Genomic DNA, 25,985 nt, shown 5'->3' with positions numbered 1-25,985 from the left:
CAGAGAGTGATTAGACACTGGCATGGGCTGCCCAGGAAGATGACAGAGTCATCATTCCTGGAGGTGTTTAAGAAAAGACTGAACGTGGCGTTCAGGGCCATGGTGTAGTTGGCACGGTGGTGTTTGGTCACAGGTTGGACTCTAGGATCTCAGAGGTGTTTTCCAGCCTAACTGATTTTGTGATTCTGTGATTCAACCTGTAATTCATTTTCCAATTAATTTCAGGTGCTACTCACATTGGGAATGAGCAGGCTGTCGGGTGTTACTAACACTGCTCTCAAAGGAAGAGTGGAAGTTGTGTATAGTTTCTTGTAAAATCTGTCTCTCTCGACCCTGTAAAAGAACAATAAAATAAGGTATTCTTAAATTTCTGTTTAAAAAATGAATTATTAAGAGTACACAACAAAGTGTAAACAGGTGTGTGTATGTCTATACTGAAGTATTCTATTAGAAATAATAACAAATCCTTCCTTTACAGACATATATTGAAAACCCTGTAGTAATCTTTTCCCGAAACTACCAGACAACAATAGAAACATTTTCATTATTTTCTTCCTATCTTTATGGCATATCTTAGTATGGAACATCATCCATCTCCCCTAATTTTTAGCCTCATCACTACTGTTGATCTTGACTTAGGAAAATTGTCTTTGTGTTTCATTTGTCTGAATTTCCACTATCAGAGAGTGAATGGACCTCAAACCTAAAAAAAGCTGCTGAGAAGCATCAGCAAGCCTAATCAAAGAAATGTTCCAGTACAAAATCCCTCTGACAAGAGCACTGTTTACTGTGACATAAAATTGAAAGGCAATAAAAGTGTAAGAAATGAGAGAAGCGCTATTCACCTAATCACAGAGGAATCAAAACCTAAAGGACACCTTTCTGCTTATACTGCATTCTCTAGCTGCCCTATTGCAGCCAGATGATTCTTTTGAGCACGGCTGAAATCAATATTCAGAAACTTCAAAATTGCTCGTGTTTACAAGTAGCTTGGTCACTAGACTAGGAAAGAGTTATTGAAAGAGAACAGGAAGTGCCACAAAGGAAGACTTTTCACTAATCAAATACATGAAACACTTTGGAAAAAATTAATTTAGCTTTTCTAACTAACATCTGCAACTGAATTTCAAAATGTATGTTGAATTAATTACATTAAAAACTTTGAAATAATTTCTAAGTACAGTACTTAAAAATGTACCTTTCCTGCATTAAGTTCAGAAATAGCTGCCAAAATTTGCTGCCTTGATCCATCCGTTTTAATACCCAACTCTTTCAGATCACCATCAGTAAGTGTGAGGAAAGCTTCCATATCCACCTGCATATTAAAAAAAAAAAGAAGAAGAAATTAAAAAGTAAGACAAATATATCTATGCATAGATTGATTACTACATGTTAAAAGTGGTGTGTTGGTTTTTTTTAATTGTATAAACTTAATGTAAATATTGTGCAAAATTAATTTTTAAAGAATTACCACTTTACCACTCTGTTGTAAGGCTTATAATCTACTGTTAATCATTCAACTAATCATGATAATACATCTAAAATCTTAAAGGATTTTTAGGTTTTTTTCCCATCAAGTTCTATTAATACAGAAAATATAGTCTCCACAAAAATTCCTCTTCCTACAGTAGCAGCTACTTGAATAAACCTAAGGTTTCTCTCTTCACCCTTTCCCCCCTAAGTATTTTTGGAATTTCAGAATATTGTATTTACTTTTCCAGTGTCTCCTGAGAAAAACCTAGGTTTTGTTCATATACCAGTTTTTATTATAACAACATATCCATAAGGCTGTGGCAAGGACAGATATCTGAAACTTTTCGTATTGATATAACCTTCACACACTAAGCATATTAATTTCTACACAATGCTCCCTTGCCTATCATGCAGGGGAGCAATACTAACCCAATATACTGTGATGCAGCTAAACTGTCTGGACTTGTGCTAAATTCTGAACTCGTTAGCAATGTCAACTTAAAGAACGTCTGTTCACTACCCTTCTCTCTGACCAAATAAACATGCAATACTTGCTCACATCTGATCCTGCCTTAAACATTTTAAGGAATTAATTTTACTTATTTTCAGCAACATTTCCTTTCACTGCATCCTTCAGCAGCAAGTCAATGTCACAGCTCTCATCCACCACGATGCCTACGCTCCCCAATTTAATTCTCCTATTGCAGATAAAGAAGATAAAGCAGCCATCTTGGTGACTCACACCCTGCTGTTCTCCTTCTGAAAATGAGGCTCCAGCTGTGATTCCAGGGATGATACAAAATGTCCTATGAACTGTTTAGCCACATTGGATACAGACATATGTAGGAAAAACAGAATGCAATCCCTAAGTTACAAAAAAAACCCCAACAAAACCCCTAGGTATACAAAAGTTGTAGTTTAAGTGTAAGAAGCTCTGCTATTTGCATTATGCTGGAGAATGCCACAAATATCACTTGGTCCATGTTTCAAGCTTCTCTCTGCAACCAGGAATGGCTGTAAAACTTGATTCTTGATCACAAATCCGATGTAATATGTTATACCCTACTTTCATTAAAGCAGTAAAAAACAAAAGATTTTTTAGAAAAGACAGACCTCCTGTTCCTCAAATATAGGCTGATACTTCTCAAGTGACAATTTTTTAAGGATGCCAGTCAGCTCATCTGTAATAACAGAAAAAAAAATCAACTCCACAGATTAGAAAATATTGTAATGACCTCAGCATTATAAACTGAAAATATATATTAAAGCCTATATTTCCCAGAGTGATTTATGGTAAGAAAAAAACAACCCCATTTATTCTCCATCAGAAATTGAAATAATGGCTTACTCTGTTCTCACCTACTTATATATGCTCTAATTCCATCTAGTCTTACCTTGCTAGGATAAATACTGTTGTATTGCCCTTTCTACTTCATTAAAAGGATCTTACAAAAACAAATCAGTAAGCACAATAAAGGCACTTCAGTGCCTTAAAATGCAGGTGCTTGGCCCCAGATGGCTGATCCAGACTGTGCAGGTTAGACAGCAAAACTCCTCACGCAGGCAAGGAACTGACAGGCATATTTCTCTGTGTCATCATCCAGGACGGCAAAGTGTACAGCAAGCAACCACACACATGCTCATTCAAAACACTGATACAACACAGGTCTTTCTGAACCCTCTTTCCTTACGTGCCCAACATCCAGGCATCTTAAACACAGACAGCTGAAGTCCAGCTAAGATGAAAACGGGACAGAATTTAAGTTTTACAAGCTCACCTTCCAAGGCTAAGAGCACTGAGTATTGTCTTTCCTCTCAAAGCCTAAGGAAATTCAGTGTTGCAGGACCCGACAGTGACTCTTCCCACACATTTAAAATATGATTAGCTAAAAAGCATAAGTGCACATTCAGAATAACCTGACATTATCTCTCTTAATTACACACTACCTCTCTCAGCTAAAGTCTTCTTTTTATTATTAGCTGTCTTGAGTAACTGTTTTTTCCCCTGAAGTACCTAAGCGGTCAGTGAAACTAAGAAGTCAGAGGAAAAATGAAGAACATGAATTATTACATTATAAAACAAAACTATATTTAATATTCTGCATATAAACTCACTTTCCTTTTAAAGACATCACTAGTCCATTACCAAATATACTTTGCTTTCATTTATTTCACTTCTTCATCTTTTGACTTTCCCTTTGCTTTTATCATCACTTGAAGCATGAAAGAGAATCTCCTACTCTAAGCTTCTCAAAAGACTTCAAGTACCTTGAGACAAACACAGTTCTGTGTACTACTTTGGAAGACTTCTTTGCATAGGAGAGTCCAAAGACAACTGAAGAGAAAAATTCTAGTTGAGTCTTATTTTCTGCTAGGGTTTTGTTGTTTGTATTTTTTTACCTTAAGTTCAACTAACTTAATGATGCCTAACAAGATTTGCAAAAGTTGACATGGTCTCAGATTAAAAGCTTTAATACCCTGACATTAATCCACAGGAAAAGATAATCAGTTTTAAAAATGTATCATGGGAACTTCTCCACATTATTTGATGAAAAATATCATCTTAGAGAAAGAAAACAGAATTCACATTAGAAGACCCTTAGATATATTATTAACCTTTTTTTCTTATAGGTTGTGCTTAGAACAGGTTTTCTTATTGGTGTGCTTAGAACTGTAGGCCATGATATGGGAAGAAACTTTCAGGGTGTCGGAGCTCAGTCTTATTGTCATAAACAACTATAACACCAAATACCTTTCACACACAGAGAACACTTTCAGGTGTAGGCCCTTCATGTTTTCTCTTCCTCTACCCTTCTTCCAGTTCCTGTATTATTATACTAAGGCTGAACAAAAACTGAAACTTCTGTTTTACAACTCTTTCTTAACATGTTTGCCCTTTGCTTTACCACTCTCATTTGCTCTACACTTACCTTGTCTCCTTAACTCCATTCCTGGAGCAAGCTAAGGCTTTTGGAGCTCTTACTGCTTTTGCCATGTTACTCCTATCTAGCACCTCCTTTTATACTATTCTCTAGTAGTAAGGTAAGATTACCTTTCTCCAAGTTTTCAGAGCCTTCTTTTACTCTCACATGGTTTCGTCTTTCATGATTCTCTACATCACTGGCTCTCATAATAGGGCCAAGCTGCTGAAGGTCCACCAAGTGGTTGCCTAAAAAGAAACAAAGAACACCTCTAAATGCTGCTATCTACTGTTCCTTCACAGTAACAGTCAATGCAAATCAATTTGCTTACTCATTTAAGTTCACTTGAAAGAAAAGTTAGCACTGCAGACCTTCTGTACTTATTCTTCTGATTACTGTTCGGCATATCAGCATTTGTACTGTTGCTGCTGAATCAAAGCTCACTAAGAGAAGCCCTTGAATTAAAGGAACACTTAACCACAAAAGGTTACAAACACAAAGAACCCAGAGCTACTTGTGCTTCTGACAAACAGCCTTTTCTCTGCTACACAGGAACTCACAGTATCCTGGCATTACTGTGTGGTCACAAAACCCAGCTTCACTGGATGAGATGAGAGCAGCTGATGGCTTGGGGAACTTGCCTCGTTATCCAGCTGTGAGTTCTCTTCCTTTTATGAATCTCTAGATCGGCAACTCTTATGTTATCAAGACATCATTATAAAATGGCACTAAATGTGAAAGGATTTGCTCCAGCAGTCACTAGAATATGTTACAGCTAAGCCATGAGAAGAGCGCAGAAAGGGGGTCAAGTATCACCTGTCCTCAGTGTCAAATGGAATTACAGTGTTAATGGAAAAAGATGGCATAAGTGAAAATAAGCCAAAATCAATACAGACAATTTCAGAAAAAACAAAAATAGTACAAAGTGCCTCCATTTCGTATTTAAAAGGTTCTGAGTCATGTTATTTTCTTCACTTTTTTTGAGATATTTACAAGAGAAAACCATGTTATTGATATCCGGTTTCCAATGCAGTAAAATGACTTTTTAAAAGTTGTAATTTAGACCTAGAAGTCTAATTTAAAAGGTATTAATCTTACTGGAAAAGTAACAACATTATTATTCTTTCTTATGACTTTAAGTTAAAAAGAGGTTGTAATAAGGTTATTTTCATGATTTAGAAAAATAAATGTACTACAGCTCTTAATCAACTGCATGTAGCTATCACTTGCTATGGGTAAAAAATGTATCTCTGTAGTGATGTGCTTCCCTGCATTTTCTAAGGAAAAGAAAAAAATCTAGTGTGGACAAATTGCATTTTGTACCCTCAGCAAATAGTGGAACACAGAACTTAAGCCATGAAGGGGGAAAATGCAGCCATGTAGGAGTAGCCTACCTACATATTCCATGCTAGCTTTAAGGTGATACCAGTCTCTCTGTAAATGGAAAATATCACAGGTTTTGGGAGATAAAGATGCAGTTAGTGCAGGAATACCAATCTCGCTGTAAGGAACACCATAATATATTTCCTAGAAAGAAGAGAGACCTCACTCTCATGCAGATACACACTAGTCAGTATAGTTACAGCTTTTCTTGATGAATGAATCTCCTGTAATTACAGGGAGCCACTCACCATCCTCTGTAATAGTACCACTGCTGGAGCCATTGCTCTTGGCGTGTCTGTGAGAAGAAGAGACCGAAGACTCTGCGTTTTGAACCTTAGGAGATGGGGAAGGTGATGGAGAAGGTGTGAGAGTTGGTGATGTGCTTTTAGACGTAGATGAAGTCCCAGACGGAGGTCTCTTGTTCATCTCCAGTTTTTGCTGCAAGTAATGATGCATTTCAGTTTAAAAATAATCAAAAAAATATTTACCTATACATGATGCTTCAATATTACTTAAGCTGTTTATCATTTCTGAGAGCATGTAGTCACAACTAGAAGGTTTTGATTGATCTATATTGAAATAATTGGAGCAATAGCGATTTTATCCCAGATGAAAGTCTCTCTCCTCAAAATTATCAAGAAAAATATTTATTAAGGCTGTAATTTTGTAACAGGAAAATTATTTCTTGCAAAGCAATACTGCCCACAAGCACTACAGTTATTCTTTTTCTAAAAGGACTACCATGGTTTTTAAGTACAGATGGCACCTATGCACCACACACTTTCTCATTCACCTCCCACCTCCCCTGGAATGGGCAGAAGCAGAAGTAAAACATGCAGTTGACACAAAACCAGTTTAATAACAGAAACAAAGTAAATTACTTTGACTTGAAAATAGGGATTTTCATTCTGAGATTTAAGTCTCAATTAAAGATTTTCAAAGCATATGAGATGCTAATTTTAAGTAGCACTTCATGCTGGATTAACCAGAAATATGTAGCAAGCACAAACTAAGTTTTAGGCGCATTAAACCCCTTGCTGCCCTGGAATGGAGGTTTCCAGCCAACCCTCAAATTTATTATTACCTAACAGGAGTCAAGTGATTTATTCAGAGTTTTGCAAATATTTAACACACTTGGAGGCACGTAAAACAGGAAAATATGAGTTAAAATGGCTAGTAAGAATATATATATGTACATATATCAACAGTCTTTTCCAAAAACAGTCAATGCACTCCATCTCCTAAATTCTTTGTTCTACATATACATTTTCATGTCTGCACTGTATGACCCAAAAAGAAGGTGATTTTTTACTGAACTCCTGAATCCAGAGTTTAATTCTAAATACTTTTTGTCACTCAGGCTACTACAATAAACTGATAAAAAAGTTGATCTGGGTAACAATGCAAGAAATGAGAATGACAATGGTTCTTCCTGTCTTTACAATTTTGCTTCTGCTGTGGTATAAATGGAACTTTTCTACTTAATGAAAGAGATGCAGATTTAAAAGAAAAACTCATTTGAGTGGTAACATTCTTCCATTATTCTATCCTATGTCAGAATGTAATACTTCCTTAGCCCTGCACTGAATTGACTAGAAGTAATGTAGCACAACACAAACTTGAGAACTCCCTGAAGAGCATCATGAACTCATTTCAACTTTCAGTCCCAAATTTCCATCTAAATTGTTATTGCCCATTTGTGTTGCAGAATGGGCTTCCCTCCCTAGCACACTGTTTGCATTTATTTAAATTACATCATCCTGTAAAATGTTATTCATTTTTTTTTCTTTTTTTCTTTAAAGCTTGCACCATTTCGTCCCTCATGGGTAAGTTTTGCAAAATTGATCATTGTAATATCACTGCATTTTTAGATAAGCTATTTCCAAGTTTAGACAGCATGATCCTAATGGGAGGACACAAGCCATTCCTCAATGGATATAGATATTAAATTTCTACCATTTACATTGCTGATTACAATACCACACTGCTAGCTTCTGCAGCCAGTATGGATTCATATTTGATTGTGTTCTCCCAATAGAAATCTTTAAAAAATCACCTCAGCCGTGTGATACATAATTATCAATAGTGAGAGCCACACTATGACATGTTTTGTTACTGGTGGATAGAATGAAACTTGTCTAGACATCTAAGCAAAGAACAATGAAAAAGTTGTTGCTGTTCCAATACAGTGGCATAAATGTTTAAAAATCTTTTCAATAGTACAAATGAACAACTTTTCCAGAAGATGATCTGCAGCCTATTGCAATTCACTACTCTTTTATCCCGTAATGTATCCCACTGTGATTGGAAACAGTAGTTAAATTCTTAGTGGCAGCATTGTTGCAACAAAAGGCCACAGGATCTGCAGCCCAAAGCTCACAGGCACAGGTATTATCTCTTGGTGGGATGATTAATATAACTGGAGAAAAATGAGACTTTTGGGGGGCACACAAGGAGCTCTTCTGAAATTATTTCCAAGCTAAAAACAAGCTGAGAGGACACGCTGAGAGTTTAATGAAAACATACTGGTCAGACCACCTCTGAAAGAAAAAGCATTTGGTAGCTGCTCTGCAGAGAAGACTTTAATGAGGGAAGAGGATGATAAAGGGGTTTTGTCTATAGGAAGGAGATGGATCATTTATAACTGAGGGAGCAGTTACACAGGCTAGAAAGGGAGGAAAGATTACTACATGCCAAAGAATTGGTATAAATGCTCAGACTCCAGTGGTCCAGCCGAGTTAGAAATTTTAGCTCCCAATCACATCTATGAAAAGCAACCAGTAGTCCCTCCAGAATCAGGACTGACAGATCAGAGACAAACTGACTATTCATGGAAACTGTTTCAGCAAAGGTATTTGCACCTTTTTCTGATTTTTGTCCTCCAGAAATTTCCACACAATTTCTGAACAACTTTGCAATTTCATTTATCATTTTTATTTACTGAATAAATAAAAATATTGTGTACTGTTGCCATATAAGACATCACAGAACGAGACTGAAAAAGTATTAATTTTATACTCTGGTCATTTTTGTTTCCTCAGGCAAAGTTTGAAGACTCTCACTTAAGGATGCAAAGAAAATAAACAAAACAAAATGAGCTGCTTGGAGCTTACATAAGCATAAGTTGGAGAAATTTTGTTCTTGCTCATGTATTCTAACGTTTCCAGAATACCAGGCATTAGAACACAGACCCCAAATTATGTGTTTTCCTTCCCTTGCCTTCTGAAATGCAATGTTTCCCTCTGTAAATGAACCCATCAATTTCTCAATAGTGTGTCACATCATCTGTTATGATGCTGCTTTCTAATTTGTGTCTCTGCAGATCTTGAAGATTTAAAATCTTAACCATCAAAAATGTTGTACAAAGCGGTGAAGAACTTCCAAGTACATGCACAAAAATGTGCAGGTCACGAGGGTAAAGCTTTTCCAGGGAATTGACAGGTAAGTCAGCACAGACAGTATGGCCTCAGGAGCAAAACCTGACTTTGGTGATAACCTACTGTTTCAAAGTAACACCTCGTGGAGCAGACTGGTTACGTGTGTATTGCTGTGGTCAGCATATCCTGGTACAAATTATTTCATGCTCTGCATTAAGGTTGAGCCTTTGAAGGGAAACTGCTAGAGAAACTAATTGTACCACTTCAGGGTAAAATACAGTAATAAGTAACATAAAACACTGGATCTGGATCATAGAAAGAAATAATGACAAACCATAATAGTGCAGATCTACAGTAAGATCAATCATTACATTTACTGTTTTTTGAAATAGAAAATAAAATCAAATCGTGTTTTATTATTAGGTTTCATCTTTTGTGGACTTGCACTTAAAAGTAAGGTTTGTAGAGCTGAAAAGCTTCCACTAACGAAAGAAGTGTTCATTCTTTTTTGGCTGTGCACCAGCCACCTGTGACTGAGATATGACCTATTAGCCAGTTTGGCAGTGCAAAATTTCCCATTACCTTTACAACATGTCCATTGCCAACAATCTGAGCACACTGCAAATCCGACACAGTAGATGAAGGAGTTGACTGGACTGGACTGTGCTGTTGGCTGGGTTTCTGTTCAGGTAAACCTGCTGCTTTTCTTCTTTGGGCTGCAATCTGAGACAAAACATTATCTGCACTGCCACCTAGAACAAAAAATAAAATAGACTCAGTAAAGGAAACCCTAATTTTGAAATGTTTGTTAACTCTCAAACATTCACTTTCATTAAAAAACTGACTGGATGAAGCAAGAGACAATTCCAAGGTTCAGATCTCTCCAGAGCTCAGCAGCTTCCAAAATAAAGAACAGAAATCAGTTGTAGAAGAGGGAAGCCAGCCCTTCACACACACACCTCACTTTCATATACCCTTGGACATAGCTTTCATGAGCCACTTCAAAAAACTGTCTCCAACAGCTATCAGGTACAATGCACACAGCTTTGGTTTTAACTGAAAACTGATTTTTATTTTAAACCAAAAAGTAAGGAACAAGCATAGGAGTCAGCTCTATGACATGGTGCAATGAGCCAGCATCCATCTGATGCACCATGGGTGGATCTAGTAAAATGTGCATGAGTTGGGCTGACCACTGACACTTCTGTAATAGATGTGAGGCTCTTCTTCCCTTATGTAGGTGTTTGAAGTCCAATCCTGTGTCCGCTAAATCTACAGAAGCTTTGCCTCTACAATGGGAGAAGTACCCAGAAAAGGTTTAGTATCTTCTACCATCATCACAAACACTAATTTTTTAACTGAACCAGATAGAAATTACTTTCTTATTAAAAATGGTACCTGATCTGTTATGCAGTTCTCCTCCATGCCTGTTAATTCCTGCAATGTTATTGGATCCACCAGAAGAATGGGGAGAATGGTTGAAGTTGTTGGAATTCGAAGGAGATGCTGGTCTTCTTGCAAACGCTGGTAATTTGACTGGTCTAGTACCTTTGCTAACAGATGTCTGGAAAATAAAATGAAAAATAATTTTTCTTTCTTGATTAAGAAAAATAAAGAGCAAAATTCAACTGCTATTTTATTTATCCCAAGTTCTGAAACTTCCACTGAAGAACAAAAGAGGACATCAGAAAGAATCTTATTTTACTTGTATATATATACTGAATATATACTTACATAAATATATATTGCTGAGTATATTTACTCAATGAAAGAAATTACACCATATTAAGCCATTAATTCTTCTTAATGTTTGGTCAACACAAATGAACATATATGATGCATCTGAGATGATTGCACAGTATTATGAGCAGTAAGGGAAAAAAAATTATCACATGTGAAATTTCTTCCCTGCAGAATCCTGGCTTTGTCTCTCCCATCTTAACAGCTACCAACTTCCCAACCATCATGTATCTGTTTCTTACAAACTAAGCTGAAAGAAGTGATATAAACTTTCTCTCCACCAGTTGCATTTTTATATTCCCTGCAATCTAAGCAGCCAGCTACACCACTTTATTGCGTTTTATTAACTGAGGCAGTACTGATCTAGCCAAATAGACACACTACACAAATCCTCAGCCACATCCTCCCTCATTTCTTTTGCTTTTACACCATTGGCCACTGCCAGCCATTTGACATGTGAGTTTTCTGTAGCTCAGCTTCTTCATGTTTCTTACCCGGTTGCTCAAATCATTTCTTCCATCTCTGACTTACTGTTTCCCTCCTTCCTATACCCTCAGCAAGACCTTTCTTCCTCACAGAAGAACTGATGGCTACTCCTCCCCAACCTTCCCTGCTCCTCACTTTATACACACACCAATTATCCAGTTATGTTATTACAACCATCTTTTTGGGGATGATAAACACTTACCTTCCTGTTATGTCACTTCCCTTCTAATACTTTGCCTTATTTCACCTAAATCATCTCAACTGGTATTAAGCTAACATCCACTTAAAAAAAGGAAAAGAGAAAAAAAATCCTCCTAAATGTCTTCATTGTTCCATTTCTAGAACTGACATTGAAACATAGTTCTGGACCAGTCTTCTCTACATCTAGCTATTACAGTCTACAGTTAGGAGAGTAAGCACTTCTCCTTTTTCTCCAACTATGAAAGAGAAGGCCATCAAGGTTGTTTAATTTCCTATCTCAAGACAAACCACCTATTTTTCTTTTGGTTTGCATTTTCACTGAAAACACTGTAGAATCAGGCAAGCTCCTTCTTTAGAAAACCAGAAATAATCAAGACTTTTTCCATTTTTACAGTACTTCCAATTTAAAGCTGTGTGCCTTCAAGTCCCCTTGATCACTACTTGCTACAATTTTATCTGTTGCTTATTTTTCAGAATATTATGTCTGTATATTGGTCTTACTGATATTTCTTCCCTCCTGCTCAGTTCCTAAAATTGAGCAATTTTCATTCTTTTTTTCTGTCTCTGGTCTTTTTCCAAATCAGAGAAGTTTCTACCACACTGTTGGTGGTTTTGGTTAACAGCAAAAAAAAACCCAAACTCAAAACACCACAAAACAACAACAACAAAAAACACCACCCAAAAACAAACAAACAAAAAACCCCCAAAACCCAAAACAAATCAAAAAGAAAGTTGTTTCATTTCATACAGAACTTTTGTTCCATTATGTTCCTTCCATACAGATGTGCGTTCTTCCTACACAGCACTGCTTAAAAGGACGAGCCATTGCTGAGACAGTGGGTTAAAAGTAATTTCTAAACAGAAACAGAGTGGCTCACCAGTCAGAAGGGCCTTGCCATAACACAGTATTTTCATACACATTTAGTTTGCTTACTATATCAGAGTTCCCACTGCTGTTAAAATCATGCTTGATTGCTCTCTGTGGCCAGGCAGTTCTCATCTGTTCAGCTTTGCCATCTTTGCTGAGTCGGGTTCGGTCAGAATTCCAAAGCTCAAAGCTTGAGGGTGGTAAGAAAGGTGGGATCACTGCTTTCAGCTTATCACTGGGCAGCCTGGTAAATGGAGCACTACTCCTCAGCTGAGAGAGGGGAACAGAGAAAAGCAGGGGGAAAGTCACTTCTTAAGAAAGATTACTGGGAGCTGGTGATGTAGTTCCAAAACTTTAAGTTAAACAAAAAGATGAAAACACATTTAAACAAAACAGAAATGAGACATAGAAGTACTATTTGAGAAGTATAACACATAATAACAGAGAGAAACCAATGAATGTTGTGGCACCCATCAGTATTAGGCTTATTCGTTTGATACAATGAATATAATTCATTAAGTTCATTAAGGCAGGAACCGTCTCTTTCTTTACGGGGCTAAATATTGCTTAAGTTGACTTTAACAAGAATAACAACCAATTCCCAAAGAAATAACAATGTAGTCCTCTCTGTATTCCCAGACAGGATGCCTGGAAACAGTGAGCAACTGCATGTTCCTGCAGTATATGTACTCCAGAAGGAGACAAAAACACTACAACTGATTTTGCTCCCTGGAGTTCTGTCAGTCAATCATACCAAAAGTTCTTACAAAAGAACTCAAACTTCTTACAAAAGAACATAAAGATAATAACCAGCCAAATTTAATGACATCACCAGGGAGTAAGCTGCAGGGGAATATAAAGCTACATCATAACAGAAGAAGAAATAGAACACAAATACAGCTCCCAAACTAAATATTTCATGGGTGCCTCTACTAGTAATTTCACACCTCCATTGTACCATGTTCCATCCATGTTTTCCTCATTTCACACTGCTTGTCAGCAACTAAGCAGCTGTTCCATCTATTTTATTTTTTCATTGCTGATGAAACAAAGGCATGGGTAACTCTTGAAAAAAGTGAGTACAGCTTCCATATCACCTTACTGTTAGTACTTTTTAGTCTAAGAACTACTGATGTATCAAATATCAGTTCTTGTCTAGTGACTAAAAACAAGCTCTTTTTCTAGAAGTGACTTGGACAGGAGGCAAAAAACTGTAAAAATTATGGGAGCTACATGACCCTCTGAATTAGGCTGAAGACACCAAGAACACTACAACATACCATAGTTGTCAACAATTCATCATCCTTTCCTTCTTTTGCAGTGTTTGCACCTGAAAAATACATAAATTATGTTCTACTGTTTACATGTTTCTACTTTTGTTTTCTAAGGACTGCTCATTGTTTTTAAACAATCAAAGCTTTACCCTCAGTAAGCACACAGTATGAAGATTTCCAGTGGCACTGTCATGCACCTCAGCTGAAGTTCAGCCAAGTCTTACTTTGTATTGCAGACAGTGGGGGATTTTCATGGAGAGCTGTGCAATTTCAGTAGATGTGCTTCACAAGTTGGGCTTTTCCAATTTCCAATTTCTCTTTCTTCTCAGAAGAGAAGAAAGAGAAATTAATTTATTTATTTGTTTAAATAAATTGGTTTTCATTACATTAATTAGTTTGTGGAAGATACTAACACTTCTAGTGACCTGTCTGAATTTAATGGTGTTTACTAAAGAATAGTAACATGGTTATATTAGTATTTTCCTGCTTAAATGATGCTGCACTCAGCAGGATCAACAGTGAGTAGGTGAACATCTCTCTTTCTACAGACTACAACTATGCTACGTTTTTTCACTTATATTAAGCTAAAGCAGAACTAAAACAATAAATCAGAAATAGTATCATCCTGACCACCCCACAAGAGCTCATTTCCCACAAGACAACTCTGCCTTTACCACTAGCTTTGTTATTTGTGTTCCAAGCTGTAGCAGCATCAAGGTTTCCAGAGGTGTCTGTATCATGCTGCGAGGCTACTTTTATAGTGGAATTTAATGACGGCTCGGTCTCATCCGGAAAAAGCACAAACTGGTTAGAAGGAAATCCATGGCGCAATGTCTGGGTCAACTTCAGCTTGCGGAATCGATTGGACATCCTGCTCCACCAGGACTAGATTGATAAGAAAACACAACAATTTAGTTCCAACTAAAAGAAAAAAGAGGAAAAGAAATTATAATTGAGCAATTCATACAGCAGTGATAATTTTAACATGGAGTTTTTGAAATAAACTAAAAAGCAATGTTAAAGCGGTTTGCAGTTATCAACAGAATCCTTCACCATAATTTGTATGTGTAATCATCATCTCTTCCCTTATTTTTTACCTAGCAAATATTTTAAAATGTTTTTCCACAGGATCTGGAAGGACAAAGTAGATAGAATTATTAGGGCAATTTGAATAGGAAATTCTTGCAGCTACATAGCAAATATTTAATTTTCCCATTAACTTCCAATTTCACCATCAATTTCTACTTTCTCTGGAATTGATGAGTGGCATCTTTATTTAGAAGTGTGCATATGAGCTTACATAATCCGCATCAAAGCTTCTTGTCAAGATTATTAAAATCAGTGGCAAACTGGAAGAGTTCTGATAGTATTCCTGTGAAACTAAAGATCCACAATCCATACAGTGCTGCTATACAGATAATTTAAACCAGACTGGAAAGACTTTAAACTGAAGAAGAGCAAGGCAAGGAAACAGCAGCTGTGAAAACAACATGAACTTCAGGACTACGTACCTATAACCTCCATCCACACAGATATCGCATATGTGGAAACTGTTATGCAGAAGGATTATTTTTGCTCAAAATAAAATTTATTCAAATATTCACAGACTTGCACAATTTTACAGGCAGACAGTGCAAGTTGCTTCAAGTCTTTAGCAAGACATTCTAGACTATACAAAACCTATGCCATTTGCACCAAAAATTATGTGGCTTCTAGGTAAATCAGATTATAAGTACCTTCTGATTATTTCTTAGTAAAGTTTCTCCTTCCCTTTCTGCAACACTTTTTTTTTAAACCCATGTTAAAGTGACAACACTTCATCAAGGTAGCTTTAGGTAATAGCACATCCAGTTAACAATCCCTTCTCACAATGCATTTTCTACTCCCTTCTTGGCATTTAGTATTTTTCAACTACTCACTGACATATGTCTCTGCAACTTTCTTATACCTATCCTCTGTATATTAAAACTTCTAGCAGAAGACCATCAAAACATTTTAGATCTGCACAGAGCATTAGTAATGCATAGAGTTCTCAGACCTCTGTGTCTCTTTGGTGTCACAACTAATAAAGATTTACATTACTTTCAGCAAGAAAGACCTGATGGAAAAAGGCAAGAGAGACAAATAGCTCTGAGAAAGCAGTAAAACCCAGAGTTCAGCATTTATTCACCTTCCAAAAGGAATTGGAAGTTCATCTAGTTTTAACACAGAGCACAATGAGCTTACAAAAGAGAGTGCTCGCACTTCTTGGTTTTGGTCACTGAAGCTACCTTGCTTCAGTGAAAAGATCACTTCTAACTGCCCATCATCTCTGTTACTCCTACTCACAGTGCTTCTGCTTCCTTAATGTAAGCTCACACCACAAAGTACCCCGAAATGGTGTAAGCACAGCCACCAGACAAAGAACTACTGCTCTCTGGCAAGAAAGTAATGACAGTGGTGAGGTTTAATCTTGTCTTCTGCTGTTCACAGTATGATGGTCTGATCGCTGGAGTTTTTAGTTTGCTGTTGCTGGAGTTTGTAGCCTCTCCATACACCCCTACCACATCACCCATGTACAGAAGCTGTAATGAAGGGCTTTAAAAAGACTGAGGCATTCAAGTAACAGAAATTCATTTCTTGGTAAAAACAGTGTCTATAAAAAGGCTGAAATCTAGCAGCAGTGGGAGAAGGCAACAGTATCAAGGAACTAGAAAAATAGTGCTACCATTTTTGAAATACTTTCAACATTTGGAACAATGCTAGAAATTAAAGAATAAGGGGGAGAACTGGAAATCTCTGCCTTCAAACAATTTTAATCTAAAATAGAAACTGAATGTGATAATTCACAATGCGCTAATACTGACACTGAGAGTGTAACTTGTTGAAGAAGAACAGACAGGAAGAAAAAAATCTAAATAAAAATTTTGCATATGGAAAAGGGACAACTTTAGTTTTGAGGCTGTTGGGAGGAAAGGGTTAAAATCAAATAGAATGAGAGAAGGCTTTCTACTCAAAGTGACCTTTCAGGTGGGAATGCTAAAACTGTAGGTGTGGAAAACTCCATTTATTATGCTTAGTGTTCATCCTCTGCCTGACTGGAGAAGTAGAATTCCTGTGTAGAGGTAACACACTCTCACAGACACGCCTTCTGTTACAGGATGAACTAAACCTACTGGAGCCTGGGTCCCTGTGTGTCTCTGGCACCCAGCCTTGTCATTAAGGTAACAAAATAAATCTTCTCCTTGCATTTTAGCTGTGGCTTCATGGTTGCCTTGGTTACCCACATGTGTTGATTCACACAGAGGTCACGAAATGGTGAGAAACAAAGCAGTTAATAGTTCTTGTATGATAGAAGTGAAGAATGAGATCAGGAATATCCACTACATTATCACCAGGTAAAGGAACAAGGGCCCATATTGTGCAGAAATGAATAATGAAAGAAACACATCACAAAATATAAAGTCTACTAGTTAACGACAAAAGTGATCAAAGAGATGAGACTGAAAAGGGTGGGGTTTTTTTAACTTCAAAAGCAGCCTACCTGTAATCAAGTATTTTTTGTATGAATACCATTAAAAGGAGGAAGGCAGGAATATATATGCATTTGCTTGACAGAGTAAGAGTATTTAAATGAGCTTACATGAATTAAAACCAGATTAATTACAGGCAACGTGACCTCTGAACAAATTTTGATTATCTTCAGTCAAAGAGGATGGAAGAAGGAGGATGGAAGAAGTTATAGAAATTAGGCAAAAGGCAAATATACAATCACTGAAAAAGGAAAATCTGAAAATTTACTGATCAAAATGCTTCGCAGGAAAAGGCATAACTGAAAAAACTTGATATATCATCACAGCTCATAAGACACAACCAGCATAGGTTTGTTGAAAATAAATTCTACCAAATTTATCTCTTTGTCTTTGACAGAGTAACCAGTCAAGTGAGCAGAAGGGAGGAAAAGCTGGAATGCAGCTTGACTTTAATAAAGCTTTTATTGTTATTTCATGTAGTATTCGTCAAACAATTGAGAAAAATATGGTTCAAGTAAAATCAAGTAACTGTGATGACATTGCCCCCAGACAGAAATTTGGAAAAATTTTTACCCTTTTTGGGTATTTGTACGAAGAGTAAGATATATACAATACTCATGGTCAGACAGGCTGATTAGTAAAGATTTAAGTGATGGAAGAATGGATTATATTGGCTTCCAGATTATATTTAATATAGAACTTTACAGAACACAATTTGTCCTGAAAAAATGCTTTATTATGACTAGTAAGCACTGTGATATTCTGTAGTTTTGAGACCAAATACTTAAATATTCCAGAATATTAAATTTGTGTCAATACTTGTGTGTATATCACTGACAAATCTTTTTTTTTCACCTCACAATCTTTTATGACTCTAATTCAAGCCTTTATGTCATAACACTGCAAGGGTTGCAATCCAATCCATTGTTGATCTGTATTCCATAAAGCCAAAAGCTAATCTGACAATTTCCCATCTAAGTAAAATAGGTCCATCTAAATTGGTAATTAAGCTGTGGCATATTGAATAATCGTATGAAAACAACCACATATGTTCCTTCCTAGTTAAAACTGCAAAACAGATTTGAGCTGAAGCAGAACTTCAAATGGTCTTTAAAATACATGTCAAAAATAGCCTGGACATTAACATGTCTTTTTTCAAGATCCTAGTAATATTTGTACTTAAAAGACGACATCGTGGATTCCAGGAAATTCTGAGGTACACCATAATTAAGATTATTCACCTAAATAAACTGATGCCTGGAAATAGGCAACAATGGCAACAACAAAACGAATTCTTTTTCCTTCTCTTTTGCAAACAGTCAATGAAAGTTGAAGTATCTTTGTTTAGTTGGCATACACTTATTCTAACTCCAAGTTGTCTCCTACTGGACCACCACCAGTTTTAAGTTAAGGATACAGCATGCCAGAGGACAAGTAAGCCTGAAGTACACACTCCTGCACAACTCTTCATATTAAAATCTCTAATACAATCTTTTTAATTTTCAATGTCAATAGCCTTAACATTTATGGCTATGAAGGAGTCTACCCTCTGTCCAGATATAAAAGGAGCTCCAACTGGATGAACATGGCACCTTCCACTTAATCATGAAACCTATCTCTAGGCACTGAAATGCTTCAATGCAAACTCTTCCCACTGCCTTGCCACCTGAAAAAAAGGAAGTTGAATACGTGCTATGCTCCACAAAACCAGAACAAGGAATTCAGAAACACACACAACTCCCCAGCAAACCCAGTTACATATTAGATCCAAAACACTTCTTAGCAATTGCTTTCTCTGCTTATACATTACAGGATAAAATGAGTTTTTATCATAAATGAATATATTTACCTTTAGGCCTCCTTTGTCATCTGGCAACATTGGGATATTTAAGGATTGCCTACTTTTGGAACAAGGCAGAGATGATCTGTTGTTCAGTTTATTCTTGTCTTTATCTACTTGCATGCATGCTGATGCCAGTAACCTTACAAGCTCTGTGTCTAAAAGGAAGCAAATTAAGATAATGTTTGGCCTGTTTTGCTTTCCCAAATTACAACCAATGCACTGACACTTTCCCTATAAATCCCATACAAGTTGCAATTGATCTACCTCTCAAACACAAAGCAGATGAACTCCCAAACCTTCTTTCTCTCTTAACCTATTTTCCCATGCCTTTCCCCCACAGTGTGGGCTGCAATCTTACCACCTCTCTAAAGGTATTTATCAATATAAATAAGCATGATACTCAGCTGGACTCAGTTATGTGTGACCAAGTGAACTGCCTCCTCTCACACTTTGTACAAGAACAATATTGAGATGCTCCCTTTTCTCACCTGACACAGAAGACAGTAGAGAAAAATGAATAGTCTTTCTTCAAGCGTAGGTTGCAAGTAAAAGTTGAAAGGTTGGTTGAAAGTAAATCCCAAAGAGAAAGATGTTCAGCCTGGACAATGAAGGGACTGAAAAGAAATGATAGGAAAAAAAGATGGGACAAAACAGAAGTAAGAAAAAAAGTAAGAAGACAAAAAAAGAACAAGCACGACAGAAGACAAGAAAGCAAAAACTAAAAAAAAATCTGTAAATCTGGATTTCATACAAGAGTCAGGTAGGATTTTCAGAAAGGCAGAAAGAAGTGAATGAGAGAGAAGGAAGTAGCAAGAGAAACTATTCTGTCACAGAAGTCAGTTCTAAAATAAATCTCTATTTATTGTGTAAAATTTTGTACTATTAGTGACCTATTTTTGACATGGAAAAGAATCTACTAGTAACCAAGACCATTATAATGTGTAAATTCTGAGACTTCATTAGCAGTTATGGGGTTTGGCTTCAGATAAATCAATTCAGGTACCAAGGAAGGTACCAAGGAACAATACCATATTATATATGTAAAACAAATGGCAACAAAAACTAAATGTGTTTCATTCAAGCCTCCTCAAAGCATGCTGCCTTGTCCTACAGCAGTCTCACGCAAACAACCTGAACTCTGAGGTGTGATTTATTCTCAACCTTCACAGAACTAGCAGGAGGTTCAGCCAGGAGTTCCATCATTCTGTTCCTACTGTGCTCTTTGTCCTGTCCCTTTGCTGCTCTTTGCCAAGGGGCAATTTCTACCTCCAGCTCATAGCTCTGTTCTAATCACACTACAGAATACAGTGCCCTCACAGTCAAATGCCACTCAGCTGGCTCTGGTGACACAAAGAGCACAGTTTTCAAGCATCTCCAGAACCAAAAGCAAGAGGAATGCACAAAATGTGTTATCCCATAAACGTACACACTCATCTAACCCATTAACTCAAACCCCACCACTTTCAGGCAGTGTCCTTTCTTGGTCCAGTCCAGCCTGGACATGAGAGGATACTTCCTAGCAACTGCAATGTATTTTCTAGATTGGAAGGAATGTATATTTGTTTATGTTGTACATTTCCCCAGAGCATTTTGAAATAGCGTACCTGGATCATTCAGCAGCATTATCAGGTCAAAAGCCGTGTATCCATTTTTTGCACGAAGGTTAACATCAGCTCCTTGATTTAACAAATACTTTACAACATTTTTGTTTCTTTAAGGGAAAAAAAAAGGCATTGATCATGTTAAACAAGTAAATGAAGAAAGAAGCCCACAATATTCTATTTTCAACCTTTTATAACATTGTTCTTCAATCAGAGATCAGTTTTACACATTCTACAGCTAACTTAGTGTAAAATTTGTTCACAAGCTCTTCGAAAGCTCCCGTGAGTCCTTTGTCACTGTTTACTCACTACGAATTACATTATTCAACAAGCAGAAAGCCTTAAAATCCTAACTGGAACAGTCAGTTTCTTAAGCTGATCCTTTGGAAGTGACTGCAGTATGTTGCTGAACACCTTTCCAATGAAAGCCATTAATGCCTAGGGCAGAAAAGCAGATGGAAGGACAAAGGACATTTCAGTAGTCATCATATGCCACTACTAATACTTCAATGCAACCTCATTTTCTCAACTTGCACATTAAGAAATTGCATACAGAAAAGCCAAACTGACTGAAGATAAACTTCAAACAGTACTTCACCTAATTACAGCTATAAATTATATAATTGAGAAGGCACATTATCACTTCCTTGAGGAGTTTAAAATGCAAAAACAATCAGCATTAAATGTCAACCAACACAAACACCTCCAAGAAAAGCTCCTCAAAGCTAGCTGCATAAAAGACATTCACCATCCTGTTCCAGTTAGCCCCTGTCCCCTCTGATACACCTGAGTAAATAAGCAGGACTCGCCTTGTGAGTTAAAAACAATACTTCAATTCAGCCCTATGAAATAACCAAACAGACAATAAAGCTAGGTAAAATATATTTAATACTAAACTCTTGAGTAATGACTGACCTTGTATAAAATCAAACTCTGACATGCATCAGCAACACCGAGAAAAAAATGTTAGAATTAGAATTGCAAATTCTAATAATGAAGCTGAAAAATGGATCTCAACATCTCCACTTCAGAGCATCATTTCTTATACAGATGACATTTCCACTCCTGAACTCACTCCACACAAAATCAACCTGAAATGGAGGAGGACTGCTACTCCTCTCTTCTGCCAAAAATTCTGCATATCCTCACCACAGCTCCTCTGCATATTTCCTATTACTTTTCTCCTCTTCTTTAAAACCATCACCCCTCCATCCTGCTTTCCAGTCCTGCACCTTGAGAGCTCAGAGACAGAATTTTTTAGTGCCTCTAGCTCAGAGAGACCTTGCCTGCTCCCTCCTTCAAGCCTGAGACCCTTCACACTATTAGTGATCCTGAGGAAGGGTTAGCTGAGGCTCTGTGGAGGCCAAAGATTTCCAGATGTTACGAAAATTTGCAATTCTCCATGTTAAGAAAAAGGCTCAGATGCCAAGTATAGAATTACTAGGTTAAGTATTTATCCACATGAGGTGTTCCACCCACACGGGGCACTGGTGAATGTGGCTTTACACACAGGGCTCTTGTACACTTCAAGAGTACTACCACCACTCATACTATGATTGCTCATAGTAAAATTTAGCAACTGTATTTCTGCAGCATTCATGCTGCTCTTCTATTGATCCAGATGTCCCTGGAGTCAGTCCAGCTGTCATTACTTACCTGTGACAGCAAACAACATTGAGAGGGTTTCATAGATGGCTGTGATGCTGGGATTATCTTGGGTGACTAGGGGTATCTTTTATCCCTCATGGATAGTTTTAAGTTCCCAAGAAGTCACATCTGTATTTCCAGGACGTCCTTCTGGTCTTTTCACTGAGCCAAAGTCCTTTAGATAGCTTTACTTAAGCATGAACAATACCAAAGACTCCTAAAATTCCACTACCTCAAATGATAAGCATATTAACGAAACAAACTAACAAAGTTTCATGACTATGAAGACTGGTATTAGGGAAAGGAATTTTCATAACCCAATCCTCCAGTAAACTCAACAGCCAGTATTTGAACACATGCAGGACTCAGCTTTGTGTGTGCTTCCACAAGCAACAGGAGTACCTGAGTACCAGCAAGGGGACATGGCAGCAGCCCAGCCCATCACTTTGTGCTGGCTGCTTCTATTCCAGCTGTGTGCTGGGTGACTGCTGCTATGTGAAGCAGCTGCACCAGAAAAACTGATCTTACTGCACTTCTGTGGAATGTCTGTCACTACTATCAAAAAAGGTCCCAAGAACTACTTCATAAGTTTCACAAGGCAATGACAACTTGACCTCCTATTTTTCCTCTTTGTTGCACTTGCACAGTCTAATGAGATCTGCTGACTAAAACCAAAATCTGGTGCAGAATACCTGCATTTAAACAATTAATGCACTACCACTGCAGAGAATCTTCACCTTGCTGAGGGCCTCATCTACAACAATGAAGAAAAGTTCACCTTCCTAAACTGAATATCCTGTATTCAGACAGTGTTAAGTATATGACAGATACCACATGTGAAGTACCAGTCAGGGCAATTTATGAGGTCTGACTCCTAAGCATCTACTTATATTTATGAATGAGCTTTACAAAACATGACCATTATTTTGGTTGCATTTCCAAGAACTCCATGAAAACTAAAAGCTGAATAGGAGAACATAAGAATGGTTTTAAGACTGGAAAACATGGCACATGGAGGGCTGATTGCCTTGAAGTTTCACAACTTCATGTAGGCTTACAACCCTGGCAGGAGGGGTGATAGTATCTTTCACAACACTGAAAAACATCAAAGGATGGAAGCAGAAATCTCCACCATGGCTCCTGGGAGCTGCCTGGGGTACTATGTTCCCAGTACTTACTGAGCTTGCTTCAGGTTCCCTGTTGGGATTTGTACCTTTGTGCCTCATAAGTTCTTTGTGCAGTTCAGTTCTCTGTACCCCTTCCCCACCTAATTGTTATTCATACCTTGCCTCACAGTCCCTGCACCCCAGGTTATTTTTAGCCCCTCACAGCTGTGTGCCACTCACCCTTCCCGCCAGAGCTGTTCTCCTCCCCTTCCTTCCTGATTGGCCTCCACTGCATGTCCCTGCCCCTTACCTTCCCTAGTTACTGACTTGGATTGGCCAGCTGCGCCTGGCCACCCCCATTTCTCCTCCCCTGACTGTATCCCTTATAACCCTGTGCAGACCAGCCTCTGAGCTCTCTCTGGGTCTCCCAGCTCTCTCTGGGTCCCTCTGGCCCTTCCTTAGAAGCTCAGGAGGTGGTGAATAAACTCCTCCTTGCTTGACCCAGAGAGTGTCTCTTTGTCCTTCTCCTTCATTGCTGCGATACTCCAGCTAGTCTTCGGTGCCTCCCAAGGCCAAGGACCCAGAGGGGCAGAGTTGGCTTGCTCTACCTGCCAGCTCGCCTCCCAGATTCTACGCTGTCTGCGGTGCAGAGCTAGCCGGAGACAGTGGACGGACGGTCCAGAGAAGACACCGCTGCAGTTCCCAAATGATCCACTTATTCTAAAGTCCAAACATCACAGAATAACCTGAGTTAGAAGGGAGCCACAAGGATCACTGAATGCAGCTTCTGGCCCTGCACAGCACCGTCCCCGAGAGTCACACCGTGTCTCGGTATCTGCCCCTCCTCTTCCCCTCATGAGGAAGTGAGGTCTCCTCTCAGACTCCTCCAGGCTGAACAGGCCGAGTGACCTCAGCCACTCCTCACAGATCTTCCCCTCAAGGCCCTTCACTATCTGTGTTGCCCTCCTCTGGACATTCTCTAATAGTTTAATGTCTTTCTTATACTGTGGTGATCTAAATGTGATTCAGATCTGCTCCAAAAAGCTGAGGGGAGTGCAAGACTCATGAAAAACTGTGGTCACGAGCCTCTTAATTTCTTGTAAGACCTCCCTGCTTCTAGAGTCAGCATTAAAAAGGGTTTTTTCTATTGGGATGTAAGAAAAACAAAACTTCTTTACTGTTAGACACAAAGAGAGCACATCTCTTACCCATGATACGTGGCCTGCATTAGTGCTGTCCAGGCATGAACGTTATCCTGTTTATCAATATCAGCCTTTTTCTCAACAAGGAGCTGAACAAGGGGCAGCTGTCCAGTTACAGCTGCAATCATTAAAGGAGATGCACCGTCAACATTGGTAATATTAACCTGGCTTGGATCTTCATCAATGATCTCTTTAACCAGCTGAAAATTTCCTGCAAAACAGTTAAAAAACATAACCTAAATGTTAGTTAATTAGCACATCTTTCCAGCCTACATAAAATCGCATGAGGCACTGTATTTTCCTCAATTTCTCTGCCTGCACACTTAAGGTGCAATCCCACTAGAAGAATTATTTTCTGAAATTAATGACTAAGGAAGGCTGTATGAACTGCAGTGCATCCTGCATGTGAAGACACAAATAGGGAATATTTCTATTAAATTGGCGTAAGACGATGTCATGCAAGGAAAATTGATGATGCATTATGATTTTTCCTTCAAAGGTCCCTCTTCCATTTCCACAGGCTGTAATCGTAGAATCAACAATTTTAGAATCAAAGTAGGTGAGTACAAAGGCACTCTAAAAGGTGGTGGAGGCCATCAACTTGCCTTAACAGGAAGAATAATGCCCTGTCTCACACTGACCCGTAAGTTCCTCTTATAAAGCTCACTGACTCTAAAAACCTTTACTCACAGAATTCCACAACCTCCCAAAGAGTTTATTCCAGTGCTCAACTTTCTTATATTTCAAATGATTTTTTTTCTGCCTCCAGTGTTTGAACTACACCTCCAACACAAAACTTCCCTACTCCTTGCTCAAGAGTAAAGTCGTTTGTCATCATTAGTCATCTTTACAGTTCTTTAAAAGTTAATCTAATTTTCAGGTTTCCACATAAAGGAGCTGATAGTCACTTGAGTTCTTGTCTAGATTAGGAAAAGCAGTATGAAACCCTTTACTGAACATATCTGAACAAAGTTGTGGGGTTTTTTCTAGATCTTGAAGTACGAGCGCTTTTAAAAAATGTATGAGGTAGTCAGCATTAGCCTAAACAGAGGGCTTAAACTTACCTACATCCTGTATTTTTTTGATGTCCTATGGCAGGCAAAAGCAAGGAAGAAGATAAAGGGAAAAAGAAAATCTCTGTGACTGTGTGTACACCACAGGAACAGGGGCAAGAACAAGCAAATCCTCAACCGCCATGCAAATAGAAAAATTTTCACCTTTATAAAAACCTTCAGATGGCAAACTGCTTCATGGCATAGGCTGCTTTCAAACTCAATCACAGGCATAACCATTTTCCTTGGAAAGTCAGTCAGAATCCCAGACAAGCCCTGCAGCCACTTGAATGCACTCA

General features: G+C 38.0%; 1 protein-coding gene across 4 annotated transcripts in view; it reads right to left on the bottom strand.

Moving 5' to 3' along the window:
* The window catches only part of ANKS6 (ankyrin repeat and sterile alpha motif domain containing 6), a 41,050-nt gene that overhangs the window by 7,005 nt on the left and 8,060 nt on the right, over window positions 1-25,985 (bottom strand). For all 4 annotated transcript variants that reach the window (XM_063398416.1, XM_063398385.1, XM_063398406.1 and 1 more), the window contains exons 4-16: window positions 24,641-24,845; window positions 20,683-20,789; window positions 19,085-19,233; window positions 14,398-14,608; window positions 13,730-13,779; window positions 12,516-12,719; window positions 10,553-10,718; window positions 9,737-9,906; window positions 6,026-6,215; window positions 4,526-4,642; window positions 2,587-2,654; window positions 1,199-1,315; window positions 237-333 (exon numbers count right to left, since the gene is read on the bottom strand). In XM_063398416.1, the coding sequence (XP_063254486.1) occupies window positions 237-333; window positions 1,199-1,315; window positions 2,587-2,654; window positions 4,526-4,642; window positions 6,026-6,215; window positions 9,737-9,906; window positions 10,553-10,718; window positions 12,516-12,719; window positions 13,730-13,779; window positions 14,398-14,608; window positions 19,085-19,233; window positions 20,683-20,789; window positions 24,641-24,845 (1,851 nt within the window). The remainder of the gene's footprint in view (window positions 1-236; window positions 334-1,198; window positions 1,316-2,586; window positions 2,655-4,525; window positions 4,643-6,025; window positions 6,216-9,736; window positions 9,907-10,552; window positions 10,719-12,515; window positions 12,720-13,729; window positions 13,780-14,397; window positions 14,609-19,084; window positions 19,234-20,682; window positions 20,790-24,640; window positions 24,846-25,985) is intronic.

Source organism: Prinia subflava, chromosome 1 (assembly GCF_021018805.1).
Source record: "Prinia subflava isolate CZ2003 ecotype Zambia chromosome 1, Cam_Psub_1.2, whole genome shotgun sequence".
In the NCBI taxonomy this organism is placed as follows: Eukaryota; Metazoa; Chordata; class Aves; order Passeriformes; family Cisticolidae; genus Prinia; species Prinia subflava.
This window is presented reverse-complemented; position numbering and strand designations above follow the sequence as displayed.